This window comes from Perkinsus marinus (genome assembly GCF_000006405.1).
Source record: "Perkinsus marinus ATCC 50983 genomic scaffold scf_1104296932410, whole genome shotgun sequence".
Classification (NCBI taxonomy): domain Eukaryota; phylum Perkinsozoa; order Perkinsida; family Perkinsidae; genus Perkinsus; species Perkinsus marinus.
In genome coordinates, this window is record NW_003215453.1 from 279,160 (window position 1) to 294,472 (window position 15,313).

At 43.0% G+C, this 15,313-nt stretch overlaps 4 protein-coding genes across 4 annotated transcripts; 2 read left to right on the plus strand and 2 right to left on the minus strand.

Annotated features, from left to right (window-relative positions):
* Positions 1-1,104: 1,104 nt before the first annotated feature.
* Pmar_PMAR022303 (hypothetical protein) lies at positions 1,105-1,257 on the plus strand (the record flags this gene model as incomplete). The annotated part of the gene is made up of 1 exon (XM_002785516.1): positions 1,105-1,257. One exon carries the CDS (start codon positions 1,105-1,107, stop codon positions 1,255-1,257), a length of 153 nt encoding a protein of 50 aa, XP_002785562.1.
* A 7,445-nt stretch (positions 1,258-8,702) lies between these two features.
* Positions 8,703-9,119, minus strand: Pmar_PMAR022304 (hypothetical protein; the record flags this gene model as incomplete). Its single annotated transcript, XM_002785517.1, has 1 exon — positions 8,703-9,119. The coding sequence occupies one exon, from the start codon at positions 9,117-9,119 to the stop codon at positions 8,703-8,705; it is 417 nt and encodes a 138-aa protein (XP_002785563.1).
* A 425-nt stretch (positions 9,120-9,544) lies between these two features.
* Positions 9,545-10,174, minus strand: Pmar_PMAR022305 (hypothetical protein; the record flags this gene model as incomplete). The annotated part of the gene is made up of 1 exon (XM_002785518.1): positions 9,545-10,174. One exon carries the CDS (start codon positions 10,172-10,174, stop codon positions 9,545-9,547), a length of 630 nt encoding a protein of 209 aa, XP_002785564.1.
* A 2,901-nt stretch (positions 10,175-13,075) lies between these two features.
* On the plus strand, positions 13,076-13,776 carry Pmar_PMAR022306 (hypothetical protein). Its single transcript, XM_002785519.1, has 4 exons — positions 13,076-13,126; positions 13,178-13,297; positions 13,349-13,452; positions 13,497-13,776. Exons 1-3 carry the CDS (start codon positions 13,105-13,107, stop codon positions 13,450-13,452), a joined length of 246 nt encoding a protein of 81 aa, XP_002785565.1. The 5' UTR covers positions 13,076-13,104; the 3' UTR covers positions 13,497-13,776.
* The last annotated feature ends 1,537 nt before the right edge of the window (positions 13,777-15,313 follow it).

The window sequence follows — 15,313 nt, forward strand, 5'->3', positions numbered from 1 at the left end:
GATACTTTGTTAACACAAGTTGTTAATGGTATTTGTGCTTACTACATCGTGACTATTCATGGTGTCAGATAATTTACGAAATACAAAGATATTGAGTGGTCCACAAACGAAAGAGATGCATAATTCTCTTCATCACATCTACGGTGTTGGGGAAATTTGCGATAATATAGACGACATAGATATGACTCAGTTACCTCCTCCAAATTTACCAAGTACGATTAATCTTTGTCGTTCGTTTATTTGCTACGTACATATTCTCCTTTTACTAGGTGGGGTCAAACAGAAAAGCACGAGTTTCGAACGCAGTAAGCTGAAATTATCTCAAGGTGATATGATATAGCCCGTCTCTCAAGTAATGTTGACGTTGAATTTTTCCTAGCTCTCGTATAGCGCAAGAAGTGCAAAAACCCTACGAAAGAGGAATATCCTGAACGATTTCCCCATGGAAAATACATGAAGAAAGGTTATCTTCATATTTTTGAAATGAACCATTTACATGGTGAATCTATTTCGGTGTAGGTTTGGCACTTCTTTTGATATATATTTTCGGACCATTAAGACAAATATTTACTACGTCATGCGACTATGGATACACTTATTAGAGAATAGATCGTACGTTTTTTGATCAAAGTCCTCATCGGTGGACGCAGGAAGTTATTTGGGTTGTTCAGATAGCTGCGGAGAAATACCTGGAACGTGTGTATCAAACGTGCTCGTTTTGTTTACATTGTCTTGACTGTGACACTTTGACTCCATCTGTATTCCTACCCTCAACTTACCTTGTGGGTGACGAAAAAGTCAATAGTCTATTTCGTTATCGTACTTTCGATTTATTGGGCTACAACGTAACGTTCCCTACTACAGTAGCTAATCGTACTCAGTACGAAGCAGAAGGTCTACGTGCAGCTGAATATACGTATCTGGGAGAAGGCAGTAGCAGATCACATCAGTCTCTGGGAAATCAAGAAAAAAAGGAAGTCACCAACTAAGAGAAGACTTACGAAACGCAATCTTGGAGTAAAAATGCATTTTAGACTTTCATGTTTATCACATTTTCTTCCAGATTATTTTTTCTGCAATTTTTTACTACTTGGTGAGTACCGCATGTCAGGACCGCATGCCAATTCTAACATCAGGGAGGCTTTGACTCGTCTTGCCAGGACCGTTTATGCCGCGTTCGCTAGCCAGACTGCTGCTGATGATTACACCATGCTAGTGCAGGAGTACGAGGCTGCCAAGGCTAACCCACTTGCCTAATGACTAGGGATGTCAAGAACAACTGTCTGTGCTCGCAAGGTACAGCATGTTATTCTCTTTTCATGTACTTTGTTGTATTTCAGACTTATATTTCTGGCTGAAATTGGATGCCGATATGCGAGGGTTTCTCTTGTATCCGAGCTGTTTTCTCGATTCCTGTACACTTATTGATCAAAGTGTAACCCAAGCTATTAAAGGTGGTATTGAGACGTTATCTAGATCGCTTAAATTATGTACTTATGAATCATAAGTTACGATGAAGTCGCTGATGCGTTTGTGTATTGGATCCAATGTAAGTCAACATGTCTGATTTAGTGATCACATCTTGTAGGTATTTTCAACTACGATGAATCTTGCTTGCACATTCTTCTGCAGTTATCTAACACTGTCTGGTCTGTTGTAAACTCCATGACGGATTTCTGGGGGTAAGATTAATTATCAATTCCAACAGATATGTCTAACATTGGCGTGACATACCTTCGACGTATTTTACCTTACCTGTATATCTTTTAATTAAATTGCACGTCTACAGTTCGTACTCTTCACTTTGTACATGTATAGTTCAATATGCATAGATCAGTATTAGTCCACATCGCAAATAGATGTGCTGTAAACAAGATATTCCTGTGAACATCATACTTATTTGCAATAGAAGTAGCAGCGTCGTTAAAAGGAAGCATACTCGGACAAGTGTATCCAGCGTTTAGCCTCGTGGTACCTTCGATTAAAACAGTAGCTTGCGTAAACACTGTTTACTAAACAGAGATAAGACATCAGGTGCTCTATACAATATACATAACATAGGTTGAATTTCGAAAAAATCACCTAAAACTTCGCGTGCAATTAAATTTGGAGCGTGTTAAATTGTATATAAAATGTGACACATAGCAGGAGACAAAGACGTACCCAGCTAGCCATGTATAAGTATCGTTGTGGATATTTAAAGCAGCCCCGTCTTCACACATATAAAATGTTACTTGCAGAGTATCACTTATTGAACCGCTCTAGTAATCACCCAACGAATGAGGCACACTTTTACGAGCTTCAGCTTTTCCTTATCCTCTACTCAAGTTCAGACCAAAATCAGCAGCACCGTGATTAAGATCGTCTGCATACAAAAAACCTCGTATGAGGAATCTATCACATGGAACGTTACGTCGTAGAAAATCGTATAGTTTATCATCCAGCCTTGACAAATCTACGTAATTATTAATCACTAATCAGTAAAAGTCCAGTCTAATAAGGTATTACGATCAGTTGAAGGATATTGTTGAGATATAGCAGTGAACGTTCTTTGCAACAATGTAATGTAACATGTAAAAGAAGTCTGGTCTAATGCATCATGAGGCTTAAATAAATACTTATGGAGAGGAGAAGCAACGTTAGTGTCGTAAAAAGCAGCACGACCGAAAAATAAATGAGTGTTTATCCATACTAGTCGATTAAGCTTCTCATTATTATCAAACGACAAGTTTACTTAATACACATCGTTATCTTGAGGAATGCCACTTAGATCATCTTTTGGTCTCTTCGTATCATTGTAAAAGTCTCGAGTTGCAAAGACAATGTTATGATCATCATAGTTAAGGAATACTGGCGGGATGTTAACAGGAGTTGTCAACAAGAAATTCCAAAACTTAGACATATGAGTTGTATCATGGTTGAACTTGCCACCCGCAGGAAGGCACAAGGAATCATTAGTCCAAAATTCCTTGTCCACAAGCACTCGTATAAACGGCTGTTTATATCTTCTTAGAGGATAAAAGATTCTTCTATCCTCGTCGACAATGTCAGCACGATTGAGTTTCAACAGCATGCTGCTTTCAACGTATTTACGAAACTCTTTAGCTATAATACAATAAGCAATTCCAGACTTCAAACCCATTTCTTGCGGTAAATTGAGATAATCTACGTTCAAAGAATTGCTGATGTACAACCGTTTGCATACTTTCAGCCGTAGATTTTTCACTCGCCTGATTGACGACCTAATATACCAAAACATTGTATATGCGATGAGAAAAAAATAAGTACGGTACGCTGAGGAGTTATTTCACGGTTCCGTAATTCGCTTAATCGTTCGCCCTTTGTTGCACACCTTGCATAATGCGATAAACTTTGGACCAACTTTCTAAGGAAAACCGAATCGACAAGTAGGCCGTAGTATTTGATAATTTTGGTGACTTGTTGTGATCAGACGAGGCCCGTGTTTGTCCAAATTTGGTGGACGCAAGAGGACAGTGACCTATTTTGAAATATTTGGTTTCCTGGGAAAATAGTATTTAAAATACTGTATTTTCCCAGGAAGAAAAACCCATGGAATTGAAATTAGTACCATTTGGTTAGTAACAAATTCTTAGGTTTCGACAGGATAATCCTGTCAGGATTGGCCTCGTTAAGGTTATAGTAGTCTTGCTGAGATTGGGAAACCGTAAATGTCGTTGTCGCATAACTCTCCGCCGGTGTTGAGGAACTCCTCGCCGACATGCGGTGACCAATAACACGACACTAAGATCTTGAGCCAAGATGGCTACGGAACCTCAATGCTAGAGGCTTACTACGAGAAGCGTAGATGAAAACGTAAATACGTCAAAATACGTCACAGTCGTCGGTATCTTAACTTGCTGAGGAGGTGGCTCGAACTTGCGGGGGATATATTGGCGCTATTATCATGGTAAAAATGGAGACCGTTTTCTAACTAGGATTTACCTGGTAAACCCTAGTTAGATTTGTTTCTTTAGTTTACCAACATAAGGTTGGTAAACTTTACCAACCTTATGTATACAGACGCGAGAATCTTTCAAGAAATTTATTTTATCCTATCTCATTATTGTCCGGTTCTATTACCTCGGAGGGGCTTTTGGACAATTTCAATGTCTCGTTGACTCAATAGGTTTTAGTTTTCGCGAATGGCCGACTATGACTTGTGTGGAGGAGGAAAGTAATGGTAATAATCGGATTGGGAGTGTTGGTTTCTGGCTTAGCAAGTCGATGATGAGATAGTATTTCCCTCTTTGTGGTAGAGACATGAGTACAGTACGAGTAACTTGGGAAGTGAGGAAGCTTATGAACCTGTTGGCGCAGTTATGACGTGGAAAAAAATTATGACTTGCTCAGTTATGATGTTGATTTATAACAACATATGTCGTATTAGAAGTATAAATTTTATAATGAATATATATGATATAGTGGAAGTAGTGTTTCTTTTCGTGGTGGAGACTCCACCGTGGAGTTCAATCGGTTCAATCACCATGTTGTTATATAACATTATGTGTTATATAATTGGTATGAGTTACATGTGATATAAGTTATGTTATGAACTATAAGAATATCAATATATTCATGTTACATAAGATTTGCGATAAAAATATATGTTACATGAGTTCTGTAACATATTTTTATATATTAGTGCCCTTTTCATCACGCTGATAGCAGTTCAGTATAGAAGTATTACTGTGAACTTGGTAGTTACGGAATAAGCCGCCACGCTCTGGTATATGTAGGGAAACAAATTCACATATATAGTCTCTGTATAAATTCGGCCGGAAATGTCTCAAACACATGTAACATAAGAACTATGTTACATATAGTTATATGTTCTCTTATTTTGATTTCCCATTAGGTTTGAGCTCGTCATTCGCTACTCTAGATGAGCTTATCACCAGCAATTCATCGTTTGGGTCGTATCGGGATTTTTTGAAACACTTGCATTTCCTCAATGCAGTTTGGGTGGGATTCTGTATAGCTCTGCCACCACTGGTGTATCACGGCATGCCTCTTTCTACGGAGGTGAAATTGGCTGTATGTGTGATATCGATCACCTGGGCGAGCGCTCTTTACGTTCGGTATGAGCTGATGGTATCAAGGAGGTTTATGGGCGACTCGGCGGCGGAGAATTTGTGGAATTCGTTGGCGTTGGTTGGGTTACGTATTGAGCTTCCGTTCGACTGTCTTTTCATTACTGTGTGTTACGAGATCCACAGTGGATTGTGTATGGCTGGTGCAGCGGGGATGGGGATGAGTCTAGTGGTGGGTATACGGAAGGTCGCGGGTTCGAATCGCACACGTTTTTATGATGGCGTATCATTCGCCACAAATTTCAGTAACGGTTGTGACGTGTTTTGACGTATATTCTAGAGTATTGAGATCGTTGAGCACGTAGTCTCGTAGTAAGTCTCGAGTATTGAGGTTCCGTCCAAGTATGTGGGATTTAGTCTCATCACTAGCTCCACGGCGTGGAGTCCACGCAGGCTAAAGCGTCGATATGTGAGTAATTTCGAGCAGTGCAAGAAGTTGGGCATAAAGAATGGTTTCGCTCTTGAGAACGAAGGACACTTAGTGCCATGGGAGGATATTGGTATGTTGTTCTCTCGCTTCCACGAGTCGTCTATTACACTATAAGAGAAGTATAGGTGGCAAGCTATTGCTAATGAGTTCAATGAGTTATTGCCAAATTTCTTCTTAAAGAACTTGTTTGTACTCTTTTCTATATACTCACACTGCATGTACGGAAATACATTGAAGAAGCTATTTGCAACGGCACCGTGGTGATATACGGGTCTGGTAAAGTACAAGCTTCTGATCTTCTAAAGGCTGTTGGTGATGCTGTGAGGTATTCACCACACAACGGCCTATATGGTACTCTAACGCGGTGGAAACAGTCAAATATTAGTTACATGGTATTTGCTATTGGACGTTCTGCTGGTCACTTCAACAAGGAGGAGATAGCCAGTAGAACAAAAGATGTCGACTTTCTAACATTCCCTGCTGACTCAACTTTTGGGCTATGGCCTCATCATGCTTTCTTGAGCAAAGTGCGCGAGAAGATAGATCAGTTATTTGATATGCTGAACTTCTCATATGATCTACGTACATATTGGACTGAGCGTGCATTGTGGGAATCTGCGGGCTATGGTGATAGGAAAGTTACTCAACACTTCAGAAGTGGTAACACTGAAGAGGTCAGGACACGCAGGTGCACATCAATGGAGTCACTCCATTGATGTTCTCGCTTTTCCCTATAGAGCGAAGCGTATGGTTCTTGGAACCTGCGCTTCTCGTAGTAAGTCTCTAGCATTGAGGTTCTGTAGCCATCTTGGCTCAAGATCTTAGTGTCGTGTTATTGGTCACCGCATGTCGGCGAGGGGTTCCTCAACACCGGCTGAGAGTCATGCGACAACGGTGTCAGTCGAATTCATCATCCATAAGAATACGTTTGTTCGTGGTGAAATATCTCTCACCCCAATCGCCGATTCGGATACGATTATCAGGTTCATTATTTGGTATTGAATTGTTGTTTGGCGCGTTCGGATTTCGACGGTCAACTACCAAAAGGGTTGGGTTTTGTGGCGATGGATCAGTTTATTATAGCAGAGGCAGTGTGGAGGAAATATGAGACTAACGCAACGACTAGAATACACCAATGTCCGGGGTTAAGGAAGGCTACAATATCTCCCAACGGGGTAATAAGGCGCAAAAAATCGAAAATGAAAAACCGAAAACTCTCCAATTTTTCCGGGGATTTTTCGGAAAGTTTCCGATTTGGAATTCCTAGACATTCATCTGGAGTATGACAAGAGTTTATAAATACGTTCTAGGTGTTGGATCTGAAGGTGGTGACGCGGATGATGTTGTTGACCACTCCTCAACTTGCCGTTCAGCTACTCTTCCTCTCACAGAATCACACATCTGCAACGCCTTCTATTCGCATGGCTGTGGTGGTCATTACGATCATTGGGATTGGTAGTATCTTGCTTGGGTGCTGGAAAATGTTCTTACGACTACCGTATTTCTTCTATGGTGAGGGGCGGAGCGAAGCATTGCGGGAATTGCCGATTTTGGATGCTGGATTGCCGAAGGTTGTTATTGGCAGGAGAGGTAGTAGTATCATTTTATCATTTTGTGCCACGTGCTGTGAGGCTTGAAATCTAACTTGTGATTACGGCGCGCGAAATCTGTGAGCCAAATTTAGGAACTCCGTCAGCGAGTGAACGGCGAGATGAGGAGGGGCTGATGGACTTCAGTGCTTTTGACAGTTTCCCTGCATGATTTCGTCGTGAAATATAAGAGTGTTGGGTTGAGTGTTGTCATAGGAGCATTCAAAACTGTTCCAAAGTTCATTCAAAACTGCGCAGTGCGCACATTGTAGGATACCCGAGGATACCATTCCCATGCTCGGTCACCCTATCAGCAAAAGGCGACGAAAAAAATGTCACGTACGTCGTACTCGTCGAGTAAATGTGGAAGTACGGTAGGCTGCTAGCCTATCGTGCTTCCACAGACTCACTCTTTTCTTGGTCTAGGATAGTTTATCGTGGCCAAAGTTCGTTTTAAACGACTGTATTTTACCGCGTGAGTGTCATAAATATTGGCAATATTGATAGCATCAAATTGATACCAGCTGCATACAGTATGAGTTATACTGGATCGGAGCCCGACCACTCCTACACCACGGCGAGGAGCCAGGACCTCTGGGAGGCTTTTATTCAACTCAATCCGACTCAAGAGGTAGGATGAGAAACTGGAAAAAGTGCAAACCGATAAATCGAAGCCGGACAATGACAATCATTTCCGACAATGAATTGAATTTCAATGCAATTCTAATGTGAATTTCACATTTCAGGAACGGTGTTGCAATTTCATCGATAACCCTGCAGCTAGACCACTTTTGGTCCGAACGAGACGATGTTGCAGATGCTGAATGTTCGAGTGAGTCGAACAGTCATTGCTCATGAGATCGTCCGATCAATTTCCTGATACCGCAGGGGATTTCCTACCATGTCGGTTTGCCAGTACGTGAAGTGAACCTGCGTAATTACTAGTAGTAATTTACTACAGGTTGCGGGTCTCGACGTCAATGAGGGCGTGTGATGATCTCAGATCGTCATGATCTGATCATTGATCCGCCTTGCACCCGCGAACACCAAGACATCATAAGTTATGATTCATAGTGTCTGTTCAAGCGTGACGGCTCAGATATACAAGTTACCAACTCCGGAGTTTACCAATTAACATGCACTGTTAGAGCTCAAGTCAGGAGCGTCTGATGATTGTTGGTTGGCTATCAAGGCTCAGCTATAAGTGATCCATGAGAATCACAGCTGAGAACAACCTTCCCAAAAACTCAATATTTTCCACCCGAGAGCAAGTCGCTTCCGTCACACTCGATGAAAATCAAGCGTGAAATCTGCGAGGATGCCTGGGAATGATCGAAAGATGATAAGAGATTGTACGAACGAATGAGTAATGGATAATTCGTCAAAGCTCTAAAATACTCACTGAGAAGACCAATGATGATATGCGTAACCATTGAGGTGTCGACGGCACCATATCGTCGAGGTTTCCACAGCTAAAGGAGAAGCGTCAAGGAGTATCAGACACCCTCTTCTAAATAGTATTAAGCTGAAGCAAATCGTAGGACGAGAGTTCCGGGACTTGCTGAGTGCACATTATTCGTGTTTCAGCGTCATATCTATTCCGGAGACCGTCACCAACACAGTCTTCTTCGCTTCATCGTAGTCCATTTGTACGAGATCCGTTCCCTCGAGATTCGCGTATTTCGGGCATCTTTGTGTGAAGGAGTTTAGGAATGCTTTCCATTTGGGTGTTGGAGTCAAACTCCCCGGTACAGTAGCCTGCACTTCGTAGTACGTCGCCTCCTTCTTTGTGACAGGGAAAGTCCTCTCAGTCGGTCTCGCGCCCGACCCACAAGAAAAACCAATCTTCACCTTTTCAGCACCGTTGGAGAATGTATACACCAACTTCAGATAACCATAGGACTGCTCGGTCCCAGAGTATGAACCATGCGGATCTTGGGCTAGGGCAAGGCATGAGATGAAGATGGATTGGAGATAACGGATCAGCATGTATGTTGGAGAAAAAACTCTGAGTAGCGAGGTATAGGATGGTATAGTATACCATCCAAGGAGAAGACTGATGCCACAGGCTGCAACAGTCAATCCCCTCCTTGCGGCTCATAAGGACTAAAATTCAGATGCACGCCAGCGGCGCGGCGTGACGCCGCGCCACACGCGCCATGTGTTAGGTTACTAGCCATATGGAACGCAATAGGTAACAGCTTGAGAGGGTTGCATAATAACTATGGTTGCTCATTGCACCAAATAGCGTAATCGATAAGCTACAGCTATAACAGGGCGGGCGAACCTTAACACTTGCCCCCCCCCCCTCGAGAACAAGAAAAGAAAAAAAAAGAAAAAAACGGAAGGACGAAGATTCCAGAATAAGAGATTAGCGGGATAATACTGCAACCCAATGAGATAGTATCGACAGCCTAAAGCAGTGAGTAATGCTCGCTGAGTAGGATGTGATAGGTAATGCACATACTAGAATTTCTGTACTCTAGGCAACCCTGGTAATAGTTTAAGGCGATCTGCTTTGAGTTGTATAGGGACAGCGTTGACACCAGTACCACCAAATTGGTGGCACCAATACGTCGGATAGAGAAGACATCGGGTCTAACTTCCTCTAGAACCTCATAATGGCCTTCATATGCCGGATCCAACTTGCCAGCTCTCTCCGATCTGCGCGCCACAACCGAGCCTTGCTGAAAACGTGGGGAATGATCGGGCGGGAAAGGGTAGACAAAGGAGTCCAAGGACTTGTAGTCGTTGCGTAAGGGGCAATGATGTTGAACCTTGAATAAGACATCATAAGGAGCAGTTTTAGTTGTAGAATTAGGGACATGGTTAATGCGATTAACGACTTGGTCGTAATGGGCAGTCCAATCCAGTACACCAGTAGAAGCAATGCAGGCTCTCAACCCATCGTGAAATGTTCGATTGTGACGCTCAATAGCCGAGTTGGACTCAGGTGCATAAAGAGGTACCGCAGCTTGCACAATATTACGTTGCATGCACCAAGAAGTGAATTGTAGCTGGAAGGCTTTATCATTGTCATGCATAATTATTCGTGGGTACATTCCATAGCTTCTCGCCCAATCTTCCAGCGCAGAGCATGCAGCAATAGTAGAAGGAGAAATGATAGGATATACCCGAAAGAACCGGCTATGTAAGCATGTAATGGTAACAGCATAAGGATAAGCAGTATCCAGTTCCTGGTAAACTCGATCCACACTGTTGGTAATGTTCCAGCGATGGTTAAACCATAGTTCGGTGAACCTTAGTTTATCGGCGATCGATAGTCCAGCACCATGATTAGCCTCTAGATAACTTAGTAGCTCTCTGGTATGGCGCTCTTGTAGGCATACTTGCGTGAGAAACCTCCACGTGTTGATCTCAGATAAAGCGGTAAGGCGAGCAGCGGCTGCAACCTTATATAAGAAGGCTTTCGCTGGGCGTAGATCAGAGGAGCCTTTCCACTTAGCCGAATCTGGGGGTTGAAGTCGAAGAACACCAGCAAGAGCTCTACCATCTTCATCATCGTTGTCCAGAGCGGCGTCGAGCAGAACGGGGGGCTACCGGACACAGAGGCAACTGAGCTTAATGCACGCTGTGAGTGATGGGCTTGCTTAAGGAGGCGTAGTAAGTCCACCTTCTGTTGAAGTGTGGCCTCACGTGGCAATGCTGAGGTAACGTCGGCAGCAGTGACAAATTCAAGGTCTGAACTTCAGACTCTGAAGGATCACGTAATTGCAGAGCTTGCAGCAGTGGGGCAAAGGGTTCTTGAAGCACGGGTTCTTCACCACTTGTTAGGTTACTAGCCATATGGAACGCAATAGGTAACAGCTTGAGAGGGTTGCATAATAACTATGGTTGCTCATTGCACCAAATAGCGTAATCGATAAGCTACAGATATAACAGGGCGGGCGAACCTTAACACCATGCGCCCCACTTCACGCCGTGGTGACGTGGGTCTTCAAAGCGAGGACAAAATTTCCAACATTGTTGACACATAAGTAAAGCAAGATTCGACAAAGTACGGCACCTCCCGAATACTCAGTTTTTTCTGAAGAGCCATTTGCTTTTGTCAAGCTTGAGAGGGAAAACAAGCAGTGGAATCTCCAAGAATGCCTGGGAGTAATCGAGAGATGAACGAGAGACTGCACCGTACAGTATCTCATATAATTTGTACGGATAACTGGAACGATTTACATTACCATGAACGGATCAACAAGACACTGAAAATACTTACTGAAAAAACTTAAGTATAGCAATTGAGCAGTCGGCGACACCATATCGCCAAGGTTACCAAACAATGACACGACATAGGGAACCGTTTTGCCCCGAGCTTGTCCAGTTCGTTTATCGGCTCTGCGGAATAGAGTACTTCTATAGCCAGCTTGCCTCAAGCTCAAGTTATTTATTGTGATCCACAATGCCTTGCGATTCCTCGAGTTCTCCCCCAGTGTCCTGACGAGTCGGCAGCGACGATACCATCACTAAACTACGATTTCCCATCATTCACTGTTAGTATCATTCTCACCGGCTCTGAGGTGTTTCACAAATTGTGAATCACAATGCTGCTGTTATCCCAGACTGGGATTCCCAGTAACAATAGATATTGGTTCGGTCTTATGATTAACCCCATAAAAGAGGCTCTTCGAACGATCGCTGTGTGTTAAGCTGTTCAACTTGAATATATTCTATCACGATCCATGAGTAATTGCCGTTCAACTCGATCACGGCGGTCATCGTCATGCAACACTCGACAGCTACTTCCAACTGGATGATTACGAATCGTAGTCATCGTCCAGTCGGTCGTAGTCTACGGTCGAATGTTACATTCATGCGGTTCATTCACACAGTGCGAACTAAGCCGTTATGCAATTCACGTTTCTGCGATAACTCGGAAGAGTCACTAATGACCTTTTTTTGAGGGACAAAATGATAAAAATAGTAAAGAGCGATTGACAACGTTTCAGAACCGTTTCGTCACTGTTGAGAGCTCATATGAGCTTCAGGTTGACACAATATATTTCATATCGTCTTACCAACACACGCATCGGATCTCATCGGGATTTCAACTAACAAATCTCTCACCTGCTTCCTGGAATTCGCTGAAACTTTCGAAAATTCCACGAAATTTACTGAAATTTTCTGAACCCAAGTTCGGAGAAATGAGAGAATTTCAGCTCTAACCTTGATCTGATACTTCAAAACCACATAAAAATTTTCCTGGAATTTTTCAACACAACAACCCTCCGCGAATATTCCATACCGCAATTCCACCACTTCAAACCCGTCCTCTTCACCATTTTCACATTCTCATTTGACACACATAAGCATCCTTCAACTCTTTATTCGCTCTTCCTTGTTACGCCGAATTCCCATACGGCTAGACAAGCATTTATTTTCCCAGCCACTGAGGCCAACATTCGATCATTGTCGTCATCATCAACAGTGTTCCACGAAATGGAGATATCAATTATTGGGAAATACGATATCACATATTCAGTGAATTAGATATATTTAGCCTGATCATGTGAGATGCAAAATAGCAGTGTTGGAATAGGAATATGTGTTCGCTCTCCTCAGCTGAGCACAGGAGTTCCCAAAGCTAATTATAGAAGTGTACATTAACCAATGAGAATGTCCAAAATTTCATGAAAATTTCCATATTGTCACCAACACACGCAGTTAACCATGTGCATATTTCACCCCACACTGCAAAATGAACCACGGCATAGATCGATCCCATCGCAACGCAACGCTGGGATTTCGCCATCTCCATTTCCTCTGAAAAACTTGCAAATCTTGAACCATCTTGCATTTCCTCAACGTCACTATGCTAAGGCTACAGAACTATGAAACCTATAGAGAACGCTCCCCCTTTTCTATCTCGTGCATCGTATAAGTCGTTTTGGTATTCTCCCCGGTTCGCCCTCGATTATCTTTGTATCAGTCAGTGTTTTACTTGCATTCAAATAACAGCATGTCAACCACTTCTCGCCGAAGTAAGCTCAAAGACCTGTGCGCCCTTCCCGTCTTATTTCTATCATTTTCAGCTGCTGAGGTCCTATTGATGATCGCCTTGGTCATCTTCACCTGTGGTGCCTGGTCTAACAACGGTCCGGCTCTTGAATGGCTCACCGTCCTCATTTTCTTCTTCTCCATCTACATCACTGGTGAGCGCTACGATGATGGGGAATTTCCCTCTGTGGAATTGTCATCATCAGATTTGGTCTTCTTCCCCGTGGATAAGGCCTTCATTCACGACCCTTTCTATTCGACATATGCCAAGCTCACAGATCCCCACTACGAGACCAATCCCTACAACTAAGTAAGTCTCAAAATCTTCGGTGTGCGCGCAGTGGTATCTTTCAGGTACTAAGTGCTTTCGAGGGCATGGCTCCTTAGTTGAACCTTTGTGAAGCTTCCCCCCTCGCCGGTCTCAGCCTCCTTCAGCTGTTAATATGCGACTTTTTTGATTCATTTACCATAGTTGGCGATGGAAAAGTCGTTGTTGTTGACAGTGTTGTTGGTTTGCAGACCCCGTGGTGGGGTTGCGCGATTTTTTCGCTACTTCGTCGTCGTATTCCTGTACCCTTGCTGAGAAGGAGAGTTCGTGTGACCGCTGTATAGCATCTTACGCGTTAATCCGTAGATTCACATTCTCTGTTGAGTTAATGCTAGTGTGAGTATTGAGAGTTTGTGACTATCAGTCTGACGTACTGGGTCATTGGCTAGTGTAATGTAGTTGTCTTATAGGATAGGAACTCTAGCAAAAGGATGTGGGGGGGTGAATGCTTTGCATTTCTCATTGATCACATTGTTGAGTTGCTGTTAGTGTGAGTATTGGGTTGGCACACTTTGACGGGTGGCTTCTGCAACTTTCCACTGTGTGTGACGTATTTCGTAGTGTAGCTATTTCATAGGTTATGAACTCAAGCAAAAGGATGTGGGAGTAGGTCTACGGTTATGTATTTCTCAATTACAGTGAGCGTTATACTTTCATCATCAGAAGTACAATACTGAAAGGTTTTGTAGTTCATACTGTTGATGATATTCCTCTATAACATTCTAGAGAACATGTGGGCGTGTAATTCTGGAATTTCCAACCATCATTGATATAGACGTAGTCTGTTGTGACGCAAAAGTTCTAGGTGCGAGGATCGAACCAGGAATCTACTTCTGAAAAGGGTAGCCTTTTAACCATTAGACCAGTAGAACTACTGGTTTGTGCCGTGGGTCGTCGATGGAGGTAATTGCTCCAGACTTACTCCCTCACCAGGTTGAAACAGTCTTACTCTACTGCAATGTGCTCGTCAATTCAATCGCTATGATGGCCTTCTATGCGCAATGACCAAGTGATTATTTGATGTTGTAGTAGTGACTATCTCGTAGCTTTAATACTCATCGCCGTAGACATCAAGAAAGCTACAAGCATTTCCCATGATGCTTGGTGTAATCCGCTAAGAGTTTTAGAGAGGCGCCATGCATGTGCCGGAGACAGAACGAACCCAGCGCAGGAAATCAGCCCACGAAAAGATCTTCCAAAATGCACCTTCAGGTTGACGCTTACCAACGTGTTCATCATTTTGTCCTGCTGGTGCAAAGTACACTACTCACTGGTTCGATTAGCATCCTACAGTATACGCGAAGTTGTGACCATCTCGTGTCTTCACAATTCACGCCGTAACCGTCAGGAAATGCTACAAACGTTTTACATCATGCATTGTCACCAATCCTTCGTGCTATTTGCGAACGAATTTCAAGCAACTTCATATACAGTGCGAACCAAACCGTTATGCAAATGACTTTTTTTGAGGTTACTAGGGGAGTTCACCCATGACCTTAGGAAGGCATGATGACATTTAGTGAAAATCGATTTATAACGTTCCTGAATCGTAGAGACTCCCAGAATGATTTTTCATTCCCATTTTCAATCCTGCAATGGTTTAGCATTTTCAAGCCGTGCTATTCTTAACAGAACATTCTCTCTCGCACATGTACGTGCCGCTAATCTCACAATCTTTCTCAATAACAGTAACCCCGCGGGTCGCACATGCAAGCCCCTTAGATGCGCAGCCCCAACTTAATACTCACATTAAAAACCTTTAGCCGATCGCACAGCTCGAAATTACACGTTATTTCCCCCTGAACTCAGAATAGGCCCTAGACGGGCCTCAGACCCTCGTTGT

Bases quoted from the DNA above. Each gene is read 5' to 3' on its own strand.
- Pmar_PMAR022306 (XM_002785519.1), top strand. From the start codon at position 13,105: ATGTCAACCACTTCTCGCCGAA. The intron at 13,127-13,177 runs GTAAGCTCAAAG...TATCATTTTCAG, and splicing joins GTCAACCACTTCTCGCCGAA to CTGCTGAGGTCCTATTGATG. The intron at 13,298-13,348 runs GTGAGCGCTACG...TGTCATCATCAG, and splicing joins CTTCTCCATCTACATCACTG to ATTTGGTCTTCTTCCCCGTG.